At 48.6% G+C, this 14,527-nt stretch overlaps 4 protein-coding genes across 4 annotated transcripts, besides 2 other annotated features; 1 reads left to right on the top strand and 3 right to left on the bottom strand.

The window, feature by feature from the left end:
* Positions 1-316: 316 nt before the first annotated feature.
* Positions 317-1,684, bottom strand: FPSE_03420 (uncharacterized protein; the record flags this gene model as incomplete). The annotated part of the gene is made up of 1 exon (XM_009256539.1): positions 317-1,684. The coding sequence occupies one exon, from the start codon at positions 1,682-1,684 to the stop codon at positions 317-319; it is 1,368 nt and encodes a 455-aa protein (XP_009254814.1).
* Positions 1,685-2,318: 634 nt separating this feature from the next.
* Positions 2,319-4,341, bottom strand: FPSE_03419 (uncharacterized protein; the record flags this gene model as incomplete). Its single annotated transcript, XM_009256538.1, has 4 exons — positions 2,319-3,069; positions 3,117-4,205; positions 4,259-4,264; positions 4,316-4,341. 4 exons carry the CDS (start codon positions 4,339-4,341, stop codon positions 2,319-2,321), a joined length of 1,872 nt encoding a protein of 623 aa, XP_009254813.1.
* Positions 4,342-6,412: 2,071 nt separating this feature from the next.
* FPSE_03418 (uncharacterized protein) lies at positions 6,413-8,705 on the top strand (the record flags this gene model as incomplete). The annotated part of the gene is made up of 2 exons (XM_009256537.1): positions 6,413-7,220; positions 7,270-8,705. 2 exons carry the CDS (start codon positions 6,413-6,415, stop codon positions 8,703-8,705), a joined length of 2,244 nt encoding a protein of 747 aa, XP_009254812.1.
* Positions 8,545-8,622: a repeat region.
* A 910-nt stretch (positions 8,706-9,615) lies between the features above and the next one.
* Positions 9,616-11,609, bottom strand: FPSE_03417 (uncharacterized protein; the record flags this gene model as incomplete). Its single annotated transcript, XM_009256536.1, has 2 exons — positions 9,616-9,909; positions 9,960-11,609. 2 exons carry the CDS (start codon positions 11,607-11,609, stop codon positions 9,616-9,618), a joined length of 1,944 nt encoding a protein of 647 aa, XP_009254811.1.
* A 366-nt stretch (positions 11,610-11,975) lies between these two features.
* Positions 11,976-12,028: a repeat region.
* Between the last annotated feature and the right edge of the window lie 2,499 nt (positions 12,029-14,527).

The following is a 14,527-nucleotide window of genomic DNA, read 5'->3' as shown; positions in this document are numbered from 1 at the left end:
ACGTCGGTGTAACGGCTCGCTTGGAAAGATGCCTCAAGCTGTCAGCAATGGCGTAAGAGGTTGCCAATATCTAACAATGCTATCTGTGTGGTTGAAAGAGACTGATGATTGAGAGAGACTGGTCAACAGCCTGAACTTGGTGGTATAACAGCCCCCGCTCCCACAGCCCTGAGCGAAAGAATAACAATTACATGACCGTACGACTGTCTGAGAAGTCATATCGTTTTGCTTTTATTGTTGCGCTTATAGAGTTACCTAAAAGATAGCAACCTAAAAGTTACTAGCTGTACATGTCTAAACGCGGTTATTAAAAATGTCACACTCCATACTTGGTAGCAATATCATCATAAGCCCTCTTCAACAACCCAACCAAGATATCCATCTCCTCCTCCGTAATAGTCAAAGGCGGCGACACAATAACATGATCACCCACAATCCCATCAGCAGTTCCCATCCCAGGATAAACCGCCAATCCCAGCTCAAACGCCCTCTCCTGGACCTTGACTCCAAACCGAATATGGCTGTCAAACGGCGCCTTTGTCTTTTTATCTTGCACAAACTCAATACCCCAGAATAATCCACGTCCGCGAATATTTCCCACAAACTCGGCATCTTGGAATGTTTCGATAAGAGACTTGTGTAATCTCTCACCGAGAGTAGCACAGCGGGATACGAGATTATCTCGACGGATAATCTTTTGTATCGCAAGAGCTGCTGCGCAACTTACAGGGTGTGCTTGATATGTATGTCCGTGGTTGAAACTAGCAGTTCCCTTCTTCAGCGTCTCGATGATACCTTTATGCACGAGCGTCGCAGCAATAGGCATGTAACCTCCACCTAGACCCTTGCCGATGGTGACCATGTCAGGCTGAACATCACCGTCCTGCTCAAAAGCAAAGAAAGTTCCGCATCGTCCAACTCCACACATGATTTCATCGAGGATCAGAAGAATGCCGTATTTCTTGCATACTTTCGAAACTCCACTGAAATATCCAGCTGGAGGCGTGATGCATCCTGCTGTTGCACCTCCGACTGTTTCAGCGATGAAAGCCATGATTTTCTCAGGCCCAACTGATAGAAACTCTGCTTCGAGTTCATCGACTAGTCTTTTGGAGTATTCCTCTTCTGTTTCTCCATCCTTCTTGGTGCGGTATTCGTATGCAGCACTAACGTGGCTGACATTATCCAGCAAAATAGCACCTTCATACGGCGCTCTTCTCGCCACGTGACTGCCGACGCTCATAGCACCGACAGTATTCCCGTGATAAGCTTGTCTTCTTGAAACAAATCTCGTCCTTTCAGGCTGTCCATTCTCAACATGATACTGTCTTGCAAGCTTCATAGCTGAATCCATGGCTTCACTTCCTGAACAGACAAGGTAAGCTCTCGTCAGACCAAAAGGTTCGTTTTCTAGAAGATGGTCCGCAAGTTCCTCTGCGCTAGATGTCGTGTAAGTCATGGTATGGACGTATGACACTTGTGAGGCTTGGGCGACTACAGCATCTTGAACCTCGGTGTTTCCATGGCCTATGATGGCGACTGCAGCGCCGGCACAGCCATCGAGGATTTTACGGCCGGAGGAGAGGTTGAGATAGACGCCAGATGCAGATGAGACGGTCTCGGGGCGAGTGAGGAGGGAGCGGTGCATGAGATGGGGCTCTGGGGTCAGGTCAAGATCGCTCATGGTGACAAGCTTAAAACGTGGTCTTTGGACAGAATTTGAGTAGAAACTTGTAATATGAACAAAAGAGAGGCAGTTGGCTTGGAAGTTGAAGTTGAAGTTGAGGTCTTATCTTGACGTTGGAAGCGGAGCCACTTATAGTAGTCACTCGGGTTAGGACCATGGCTTCGGGTTTGGCATTTCGGGTTTCATACAACCAATGATCCACTGCAGCCAAAGATTACCGCGTTGATAAACCAGTCATTTTTTGACTTATCGGCGAGGTCAATAACATCCCTTGCCTCAATACGGATATCTGTCCTACCTCTTCTACCTACTTATAGAATAAGGCTAATACCTTATATTAGCCCTGCCCTTCAAGCGGGTAGAGGATGCAGTCCAGATATCCATACTGACGCAAGGGCTGCCACAGATTGTATTTCCTAGGTTGTGCTAAAAGAGAAACCGTGGGGTTTTGAGCAATGCTTTTATATTGTGCAAGAATAAGGTCTTGTGCCCTAATTTAGTAGAACACGGATCAAAGAATACTGCATTATAGCGATAATCTGACTATATCTTTGAAGCCCTGTTTTCTTATTGTATATTAACCGAAAGTCGATGTTCTCATACACCAGATACATCATCAATTTTCCGACATCTAACTCGGATGCCCTTCTCCCGCGTCGTCAAAACTCGTCGAAAGAAGATGCGGATCATCACAAAACGACAAAAGCCTCCACCAGTCCTCATCTGCCAACTCACCCCCACTCAGCATCTCATCACTCAACCCTACCTCCTGCACTTCCGTCCCCTGCTCAAGATCTCCAGCAACTAACTGATGTAACTTCGAAGCTTCATCGCCTGCAGCGTTGGCAGCAGTTGATGTAAGAGGATCAAACGTTTGCCGCGGCATTCCCTGCATTGGTGCAAGGTGTATCGAATCCTCCAATTCGGGATAGTCATACCTCGACCTTTTAACTCTCCTTGCCTCTCCTCTCGTCATTATATTCTTCGCCGTGTCTAGAACTTCGATCCATTCTTTCGCAAGGCCCCAAACTTGCCCTATTCTAACAAGAATGCTCATCGTCCTCTCAGCCTGGGCATCCGCCTCGTTTACTTGCTCCTCTGTGAAACCCATGAAAACTGGAAACGCGGCTCCGTATAAATTCCATAGAGTAGAGGAAAAGGCGCACACACCAGAGAAGGGTGTACGGATGGGACATCCTACGTGTTCAAGGTCTGATAGTAGAGAAGATATTTGTGTTGCTGCGTTGTAGAGCTCGGCAACGTTATTGACCCAGAATGAGTCTGGCCCACGTGCTTTGAGGAGTGGTGGTTCAATTGGACCACGGGGTTTGACTTCGTCTACAGGACTGAAAGGGACATATTCTCTGCAAAGAAATATGATGCTATTTGTGATTAGCAAAGTCTAACAGATGTAGAATGCTATACTTACCTGACGTAGTAAACCAGATTGATGTATCCAAACCTCTCAGCTTGTCCCCTCTGAGCATGCACCGATACCTTTGTCCCAGGATACTTCATGATAGCACCCTGCGAATCCCTCCATTCAAACAGATCCTTTCTCATGTTATGCCAGTACGAGGTTTCGTTAAAGGGACACTGCTCCGGTTCAGCCATACCAGGCTGTCTTCTCCCACCTTCGGCAATCCACGTATGAACTCTCGACCAGATCCTCAAACCTTGAATGAGGAGAACGAGATAATCATCCGGACCATATATCCTTAGACTTGTTTCTAAATTATCACTCTGAGAGGGTTGTCCAAAAAGGAACTGCGTATCATTTACGGGAAGAGAAAAATGCATCTCTTCATCAGGAAACATGGCCTGTCGTCGCTTTCCACAACTCAATAGCCTATCCATCTTGAAACAGGTCCACAAAGTTCTTTTCTCAAGTTCAGAAAGAGTCTCTCTCTTGCCACAGCTTGCGAATCCGGTACTTAGTAAGCCCTGGGCCATTCTTGTAGCCATACCGCAGTGCATCCATGCGTTGAAGCCATCGCCATCGCCCCAGTTGCAGAGTGAGAGGATGAGAAAGGTCTGGATGAGAGATAGGTTTGGGCCACTCGTGACTCTCTTCTGAGCCTCGCCGGCGATGAAAAGTATGTTTCTATTGTTTGTCTCTGCATTGTGAGTAGGGGAGTATCGATGTGAAACTATGAGAATAACAAGGAGTCGCAGTTTCTGCACAGTAGTGAGTTCCTCCTGGCGATATTCCAGATCATCAGGATGAAGAAAGCCAAACTCTGGAAATTGTGATCGAAATAGATTAATGGCAGTGATTATTTGTGTCCGTAGAGTTTGTTCAAAGACTGCATTGACGTCTTGCCAGACATTCTCTGATGGATCTGTGGTTGGTGTCTGATGTACACTGAGTCGCTGTCTCTTTGCAGGTCGGGGTTTAGACACTGATGAACCCTGTCCAATAATAGGACCACTTAGAGTACATGTCTCTGTATTACCGCTTTTGAGGCAGCCTGCGCATGGTGGTAGGTCGTTGTGTCTACATTTCACTTTTGATCTCCTTGAGGGTGGTCAGACCAAGTTTGTAAGCAACGCTCAGAATGAGTAATTTACCTGCATCTAGATATCTGTTAGAACAGTCCGTATAAGTCAATGATGGATGGAACAAACCTTTCGCACGCAATTGTTGATCTCATCGTTTCCTGTCGTCGATATGTTCTGAGGGATTTCGGGTTTGGATGTTCAAAGCCGATTCGGGTCTCGTTTGACGGGGCTAGCGTCGCTTCAACGCCTGCACCCGCGAATATAAGGCCTAACAAGACACGACCTTACATAATCAGGGCTTATGGTCTAGGGGTATGATTTTCCCTTCGCATCTTCGATATGACACTGTCAGAAGAACGAGCTTGGGAAAGGTCCGGGGTTCAATTCCCCGTGAGTCCATGATTTTTGTTGGTGTGGTGTTATATCTTTTTGTGTTGCTGTAGCTGTAGATGTCTTGGATACGACATGACACCCTGGAGTAGGACATGTGATTAATTGGCACAGACATCAATGGGTTGGTGATTGTAAACGCTGTAACTAAAAAAAGAGACAATTGATACAGAGGAATGGCTCAATCGGATGCAATGGCAGAAAGTAAGTTTATTAGCGCTGTGATGCGGGTATGTAAACGCCAACCAAGCCACTGTCACTCGTAGGACCAGCCACTGGAATGACGATCAGTCGACAGAGACGAAACAACCTGATGAAACTGTAATTGCCGAGCCTACACCGATCACGCAAAAAAAGAAGCAAAAGAAATGGACTCACGGGGAATTGAACCCCGGACCTTTCCCAAGCATTAAGAACATGCGAAGGGAAAATCATACCCCTAGACCATAAGCCCGATTTTTTTATTGGTTAGAGAGAATTGTCAGAGACAGGCCTATGTACTAACAAATGTTTACCGCCATACCGTCGCAACGCAGAGACTCTATCCAGATCTGAAGATGCAGATTTACTAATACTACCATACTCCTGCATGTTCAATCATGGGGTGTGTCAGCCAGTGTGGCCATAAGGGTTGGAGATGATGTGTGATTATATGTTGCATGTTAACAAAATTATCCAGATGAGAGACATGGACAGGTAACGTCACAACTCAAGGAGACAATTTCACCAGATTGCCAACACAAATACAGTCCACAGGTACAAACAAAATAGCATCATCAATAAAAATAAACATAGACATATTATGCGCTGTCCATATAAAAAGCACAGAGAAAAGCAAATACAATAACAACACTCATCTACAATAACACTCGTCTACAAAACACGGTGTAGGGTGAGAGACCCAGGATCTTGCTTGCTCGACTGCACTGACAACAAAAGTTAAGCTTAAATGCAAGATAAAACCCAGATTGTTAGCATCGACGGGATGTAGACTAAATACAAGGGTCGAGGCTAAAACAAAAGCCAAGAGATAGGCCAAGCATCTTGTCTTGCGTTGAGTGGAAGAGAAAAGACGTGAATGATGGGGGTGAAACGGGTGAATTGGCAAAAGTGATGTAATTCTTGCTAGTGCCTCATCTGTGGCGCAAGTAATTTGTTGGCTGGTGGATTTATGCGGCTAGGAGTGACTGGGGTTGTGTTTGAGAGGAGGAGACTCTCCGTAATTATATCCGTCATTGAGCAAGGGTGTGATGATTGAGTGATCGATTGAGATTGAGATCGAGTGATGTATTGATTCAAACCCGATCATAATGTAAAGTAAAAAGTAACTACTAATGTCCAGTCATGATAACTTCCACTCCCGCGGATATAGTCATGCAACCAGGGTATTGTCAGCGGATATACCGGCAGATATGTTTACAGTCGCGTCTGAAATATCATTTTGTTTGGGCCTCGAAATTACAGGTGACGTCGTTCCAGTGGGTCCTGATCTCCCTCACTACGTAGGCGGCCCCCTAGTAACTGGTTTAATTAGTGAATTCTTGGTTAGAAACTCTCCCTCAAGCGGCTGATCGGACCTGGGACTAGACCCAATGAGTCTCTCAAGTGACGACTGACTAATTCCAGTTGATCCAAGTCTTTTTTTACAGGTTTTTACTTTTGGCCTGCCTGTCCTTCCAGGGTGCCGTAGTATCTCGTGTTTTGATGGCTTAGAGTTGCACTGACTAAGGTTCTGTTACATTGGCACACACCCACCAGCAGATATACCTGACTCTTAACCCGCCATCTTTTACATCTTATACTTTTTACTCCTGCCATGCATTTTTCATTGGCATGCCTTCCAACAACAGATCTCAACCTCTAGGCCGCCATTTCCAAGTCGGCGGCCAAACATACCGCTCATCCAGTCCCTCCTCTTCTCGCCCCCATCCGCCTGCAGGCCCCGAAAGCCCAGCACCCATCGACGAAACAGCTGGATCCGACTACTTCAACCCTCTCAGCCAAGCGCCATCAGCACAATCACAGACTTCTCTGTCTTCGTTCCCTCGATACCCATCCCAAAATCCGTCGCAAGCATCGCTCTCCGCATTTCCTTCCTACACCGATACCAATACCGCTACCAACCTCAACACTGCTTACAACCAGCAATACCCGCCGCCCCAGAGACGCCCCAGACCTCCCGTCGACCAGGCGCGACAGCCTAGCATCCGCATCCGCCGCAGTTCCAACGGGTCCGTCTACTCCAACTTTAGTTTTGATGGTGCGAGCGACGATGGCAGGCCGCGGAGTATTTCTCAACCCGAGAGGGCGAGGGTTCAAGATGGGCCTGCGCTAGCGCGGCATTCCCGGAGAGTCCCACAGGCCGCCATGCCGAGACTCACGGAAGAGGGCAACAGACCCAGCATGGCTGAGTTGGGCATGAGCGATGATGATCGCGCCATGTCGCCTACGGCCTCGCTTCCAGAGGATGCGATGCGGCCAAAGCATGGGAGATTGCGACGGGCGAGTCGCTTCTTCTGGCCCGGCCATCGAAGACAACCCGACAACGACTCCATTGCTGTGCCTATGCGAAATCGGGATACCGACGATGCTCGAGACGATGAATACGACCAAGAACTGGTGGATTGGCTTGATGTCATCGGTAAGCTGACCAAAACATCCATCTCAATCACAACTAACACTCCCCATAGACCCCGAAGTCCAAACCCTCTCGACCCTTACAAACGTCCAAAACTCCCTCTTCGTCCCCGATCTCGGAAAATGGGTCAACCGTCGTCCAACATACGCTCTATCCCGCCACGACCCCCAAGCAGACTGGGCTCGAGGCGCCGTCGCCTCAGAGCGTCGCCGTGAAGCAGCCCAAGAAGCTCAAGCCCACGAACCCGCCGTTCCCAGCACCATCGATGAGGAAACAACACCTCGTTTCCAGCGAAGCAACACTATTACATCTCGTCTTACCGACTCGCACTACGCTGCTCTCCCGCATGGAACAAACCTCGATGGATGGTCACCCGAGGAAAAGGCTGAGCTGGATGATCACGTTCGACACATGTTGCACTCTCGGCGCGCGCGCCTTAAGCGTCGTATGAAGGGTTTCGGACAGTATGTTCGACGACCGCTGGGTTTCCTCGTCACACTTTACGCCACCCTCATCACCCTCTTCGGTCTGGCCTGGGTTCTCTTCCTCATCGGCTGGATCTACGTAGGCGACAAGCAATCTTATCTCGTCCACATCATCGACAGTGTTCTTGTCGCTCTCTTCGCCATCATGGGTGATGGTCTCGCGCCCTTCCGCGCTGTAGATACATACCATATGTTCCACATCTGGCGCTTGACACGACTCATCAAAAGAGCCGAAGAGGGCAAGAAGCCCAGAAAAAGGTTACAGAAGAAGACCGTCCCGGCAGGCGTTTCTCTAGACCCTGAAGATTCGCACCTAACAGGCCACCAAGCCCGCGTTCTTCTCGATGCGCAGAACTATAACCCCGAAAGAGACGGCACCATCGCCACAATCGACGAACACCCTGAACCTCAACCCGAAAGCCCCGAAACTATCGATCTGGAACACGCCAAGTCCAACGGGCCCGATTCCGACCAGCCCGCTTTGACGTTTGCGCAGTTCAAGAAACTGCAGCACCACCAGAAGAAAATGGCAAAGTCGCACAGTTTCTACAAACCCCACGAGACATTTACCCATCTTCCCTTCCCCCAGCGCTACCTTCTTGCTATTGTCATTCTTCTCGACTGTCACTCATGCCTGCAAATTTCTCTCGGCGCATGTACATGGGGTATCGACTACCACACCCGTCCCTTTGCCATCACAACAGTTATCCTCTGCGTGAGTATAACCTGCAACATCACAGCAGGACTTCTCATCAGCAGAGGTGATCGCAAGACACGCAAGAAGGACGTGTGGGAATTGTTGGACAGACAGGAGCTTACACAGGACGCTATCAAGCACATGGAGAAGAAGAAGCAGGAAGAAGAAAAAGAGGAGCGGAAGAAGGAGGAAAAGGAAGAGAAGAAAGAGAGGGAGAGGGAGAGTATGAGTTTGGATAGGGAGGGCGATGGATCGAGTGGACGGACGAGCAGGGAGTTTAAAAAATTGGTCAAGTCGCCTTCTTGAGCATTGGTTATAGGTTATAGGGGATGAGATAATGATTATGGTTTTGGGGGTTATTGGTAATTGATATAGAGTCATGAAGCACATATACCTAATTGATTAAGTTGCATACGAGTTTAACAATATCACCTCTTATTTCCCATGTCTTGCTTGCTTCATTTTGTCGCATTGACGTATTCGTTGTTCCCAATTGACCATTAGGACTTCAAGCCAACGGTTCTCAACGCCCTTGCATAAAACTTTGATACCAAGCCACAAGAAGTATATTACTTACACAATCGAAACGTTACTCACAACACGAACGTTGGACCCATGAGCGCATACCAGATCTAATCTGATTTGACCAGCAGCTACACGACGCGCTTATCTGTCGATCACATCACGGTGGGCCAATGCAAGCAAGCTTTCTTTACCGAGTGAGATGCTATCTGGATCTAGGCTGCACCCTGGGATATCTTTGGCCCCGCTGTCGGTTCTCGTGGTGTGATGTGTCAGATGCCGACGAGGACAGTGACCAAGAATGGCCTGTGCATGAGACGAGGGTGGGGATGTTGAAGACTAATATACTGCCGAGATGCTTGTTGTCGGACCGTTGTTGAGATACGGCAATGGTTTGGGAGGAGTGTAAGTGATTCACCAAGTAAGCAACAAGATTAGTTTAAAGAAAGAGTCTGGATGACCAAGTCGAAGAGTAAACATTCGCATTCACATGTTCATCAAGTAGATAAGAGTAGTGTTCTTGAATTATCGCCATCTCGTGGCCTTTAGTATAGCATTGGTATATATAAATAGTATAGCATATCATCTCGAACATAAATTCCTTGATACATCAGAGGTTTTTTTATATACGGATTCGTTCTTTCATTTTTTTTGTTTCTGTTTTTTTTTGTTACATCACATCGTCCGGAAATCATTATTGGCTGGTGGTAAAGTCGGACAGCTGGTTGGTGACGACGAGACCAGCGACACTGGCAGAGGTAAGGGTGGCCAGGACACCGGAGATCAGGGCAGAGACGGCAAGACGGGCAACGTCACCACCGCGAGTGGGGGCGAGCTGGCTGAGAATACCAATCTGGATACCGAGAGAACCAATGTTGCCGAAACCGCAGAGAGCGTAGGTGGCGATGAGCTGGGATCGAGGGGACATGCCGTAGTATTGGGAGGTGGGGTCCTTGGTGGTGAGGTCGGTGAAAGCGTTGTACTCGTTCTATTGGTGTCAGTTAGAGAGCGTCGTCTCAGATTCATGTTAAAACTTACGGTGATGATCTTCTGGGCAATGAGACGCGCGACAGGGAGAATATCTCCAGTGGGGTTGTCGCCGTTGGTGCGAGAAACTCCGAGCAGGAAAGAAACGGGGAACAAGAGGTAACCCAGAATCAGCTGCAGAGTGAGATCGTAGTCGCCGCGAAGGTTGATGTAGCTGCCGATCCATGTGAGGATACCGTTGATGAAGGCGACAAAGGCGATGATGCAGAGTAGGGAGGTGATGATGGTACCGGCAATCTTGATACCTAGCCAAGCACCGTTGGCGAAAGCGTGGAGAGCATTCTCGGCCTTGTGCTCGTCATCGTCGGGGATGACAACGCGACCAGCTGTGAGGGTCTCCTCGGTCTCGGGGTATCGCATCTTGGAAATGGCCAGAGAGGCGGGGATGGACATGATACACGAGGACACGAGAGCCTCACGGTTCAGACCAAGTCCGATGTATCCGACAAGTGTAGATCCAGAGATGGTGGCAAAACCACAAGTCATGATCTGGTGAAGCTCGGCCTTTGTCATGTGAGGAACAAAAGGTCGGACAAGCATGGCAGATTCACCCTGGCCGATGAAGGGGGTAGCAGCAGCGACGACGGCTTCGGCACCAGAAACTCCAAGACCCCAGAAGACAAAGGTGGCGAACTTGATGATGAACCACTGGATGAAACCGATAAAGTACAGGACCTGGACGAGGGAGATGAAGAAGATGATGGCGGGGATGACGCTGAAGAAGAAGTTTGTGGTGGCAGCGACATCAGGGTTGGTGAGGAAAGCGACACCATCTCTGGCGAAGCCAAGAAGATCGGCAGCACGGTAGCCGATGAAGCTGAAGATGTCGTATCCAACACCAGTTCGCAGGACAAAGAGACCAATGATGTACTGGGTCAGCATGCCGCCGATGACAGTGCGCCAGTTGATAGCCTTGCGGTCGCGACTAGTGACCCAGAGGATGAAGATGAAGACGGCCATGCCACAGAGACTGACGGCACGGTTCTCGCGGGTGTTGTCTTCGGATTCTTCTGAGACGAAAGATCCGACGAGAATAGCAGCGACAGCGACACTGGCACCGACAAGAGTGCGGAACTTGGCAGGGATCATGTCGTAGACGACGACAGCGGTCCTGGCCCAGACGAACTTGATAGCATTGGAGATGTAGCGACTGGGGACATGCCAGAAGAACAGACGAAGAGTAATGGCGAGCCAGACAAGGAAGGGAACAACCCAGTTCTTGTCGTCGTGGTGCAAGACGAGGGAAGCAACCCACCAAGCGGTGGTAATGCAAAAGATGACGAGATGAGTCAATGGTCTTCGGTATCGGTAGATAGGGCCAATCTTTGCGCGCCAGCCAATGGGGCGACTGCGCTCACTGTTTGTGCCAGCAGAGGCATCGATCACACCGGCTTCGTTCTTCTCGTGGTCGCTGTAGTCAGGGGGCGTGGCAACGTGGTTCTTGTTGTCCGCAGCGAGCTTTTCGTCGAGCGAGTTGCGGTGCTGGTGTTGCTGGGGAGGAACGATTGAGCCATCGGGGTTGGTGCCGGTGGTGTAAGTAGCGTTGTCGTGGGCGGCGCGGGGAGAGTGGTGGTGATGCTCATGGAGGTGTTGATGCGCCGGCTCAAGAGCAGGGTCTGGGTTGTGTTCTTGGACAGTCATTTTGACTGGTAGGCCTCTTTTAACCAATTGGGTTTTTGTTTTTGTAGGCAATTGGTCCTGTTGAAGGGATAGAGAGACCTGGAGCTTCAAGCTTGGTAGCAGTGAAGCACAAGAGGAAAAAAGAAGAACCCTGGGTGGTGGGGGGAGAGAGGAAAAGATATTGGAACTTTTCCAAACTGGGGACTCGTTCGATTAACCCTAGAGAGAAGAAGAGAGGCTGGACTGGGCCAGAGGAGGAGGGTATCCGTCTTGCGGCGAAAAAAAGGGACGATCTTTTTTTTTTCGTGGGTCGAACGAGACGAAAGAGAAAAAGACGTGGGGATAGCTCTACTTTTTTAACCCGAGGGACCGACAGACAAAGCAAGCGGGGGGAGGCAAGAGAAGAGGGAAGGAGGGGGTGCAGGAAGGAACGAAGGAAGAGATACGCTATCACAAGCTCAAGTTATTAAAACAAACCCCGGAGCCAACAAAAGACAAATTGAACGACGATCATATCGAGGCCGGTAGAGGCAGGCAAGTGAGCACGCGGGCAACAAGTAGACAATAGCTCTAATAGTAACCAAATCCCGTTTGGTGGTAGGGAAAAAGTACCTAAAGACAGCGACAAGGGTTACTTCCTAGGGGAGGGTAGTGCTGCGAGTAGGGACCAAGAGCTTATCAGTTGGAGTGTTTTGATTGGGTCAGGTTCCTTGGTTTTCGGGTCTAGGTTTCTCGGCGACGCCTTGTCTCCACGTTTTTGCCGGTACCTACAGTATAGAGTATAGTGGCTGTAGGGGATTCAATATACTGGGATACTGCTGTGACCGTTATTCATTACAGCCATCACAACTACAACAGACCCGACTACAGCTACCAGCTATTTCTACAACTAAACCTCTCCCTCACAACACACGACAGCAAGAAACAACAGACATTGATTGACTTTGCCACCCCGGTCCATCTTCCGGCCTGACCTATTCCTATTCTGGCAGGTTGCTGGAACGTTTGCAAAGTGCCTCCACTGACGTCGACTCCACCAACGGACCAATCGACCAGGCCGGGAATAGCGTCAATACCAAGACATACCAGACATGTATACATTGTCCTGGACAGACGAACAGATTGGTTCGTTTCTTCACACCATCATCTGCATAATCGACCAATCTACAGACCACAGTAGCTCAGCTTTGAATCCCATCTGATTAACATCAAGGAACTTGTGTAGTTCAGCTTTACTTTACTGTCTGTAACCAACAGATATCCTCGGTCAACTAAAACAGTCTGTTCCCCATATCTTTTATTTCTTATCACGATAAAACATCTAGACTCTTCCTTGCTTAACCATATTCAACTCCCATCTCCGACATTGGCCCTTAACCCATATTCCAACCACTGAACCTAGACAACTAAAAAAAGCCACACCCGTCGCCATCAAATCTCGGCCACCCGCTGACCAAAAGCCTCTTTACTGAATTGAGTAGGTGATATACCCCAAACCCCAATTACGCTTCTCCATCTTCTGTTACATAACAGCAAACACCTTCCCCAGGATTATCTACCTTGCAGCTCCCTACTGCGTACAATGCACTATCCTTCCCCCCCTGTTTCCCTTTCCGCATCCGATAAGCTTCCCCGGCCTTTTTGTCTCCCCAGGTTTATCGCTGGTGTCTCTTGGCTACGGGTCCTTCACACCCTCTTTGAAGCTGTCTACAGTCCAATGTTGAACAATGCTCACCATAGCCTGTCAGCTTCACGATAAGTTCAAAAAGCTGTCCTATCTCCTTCTATTTGAGATATAGTCCCTTGTCCTCGTCGGTCATCTCCGCTTGACATCTCGGCCTGTCCCGACCGATGACAACTGTCAAGCAGCCCAGCGACAAACGTGACCGTTGTACCGGGTTTTGCCACCGCTGACTTTGACGATAATTACTTTCCGATCTTGTATCACGTTCAATCCGGTGTTTTTACTTTCTGCGTTACTGCCAGCTCCTCTCAGCTATTACTCTGTACTTCATCTTCATTTTCGCATCACATGCTTATGACGCGCTGCTATCTTTTGCTATCTGTCACTCCCTGTCTTATCACGGCCGACTTTTCTCTTACACGTAAGCCTTGTAAAGGACCGATTTGGCGATACTCCGCGACCTCTTTCTTATCTGCGCGCTTCTCCTTTCCATAATTGCCACGCAACAATACCTACTGTCATTCATCAAATGATTCCGAAACAAATCCATTAGAATAATTAACTTCAATTTTACATGACATACAGCAACGAATACTATAGTGCCGATCATCGAGTCGCGACGACTACACTACGAGAAAACCGTACATTTGACGATACAAGGGCATTCCTGTCAAGTCTTCTACTTGATGGTCATCTCGTCGGGTACCGCGACGCTCTTCTCTCAGCGCGTCTCATATATACATTCTATCTCTTCTTAGATCGAATGAGTCTTCATTTATACATTTCCCGACAAGTGCATCGTGACCAGCATCACCACAGAGCAGCCGGCGCGTACATACCGCGACAAGCCGTTCCATCAATGTGGAGCTCTGCGCCCATTCTACCGACACCTCGCTCAGTTGCGGTTCAATATTGCTATTCAGGCGGTACAAGGCCATCATATCCGTAATAATTGGCGGCGCATGTTACCATGTTTATTGTAGTATGTGTTTTGTGTAAACTGTTCAACTTAAAAGCCCGTATTCGTCCTTGGCTACAGGACTCCTTGTTGCGCCATGTGTACCCAAGAGACAAGCCGTTTGCTGGCAAGTCGTTATTCACACGTTAGATAAAAAAGAAATGCTCACAACAGACCCCATAAACTCAATAACGAAACAAGCCATAGTATAATTCGTTTCTAAATACCAATATAAACAACGCCAAAACACCATCGCACTCACATCTCGTGCCATTCATTACACCCTCAATCCCCCTT

The sequence above is a fragment of the Fusarium pseudograminearum genome, chromosome 1 (genome assembly GCF_000303195.2).
Source record: "Fusarium pseudograminearum CS3096 chromosome 1, whole genome shotgun sequence".
Classification (NCBI taxonomy): Eukaryota; Fungi; Ascomycota; class Sordariomycetes; order Hypocreales; family Nectriaceae; genus Fusarium; species Fusarium pseudograminearum.
Note: the sequence above shows the minus strand (reverse complement) of the source record. Positions and strands in the feature narration are given on the sequence as shown.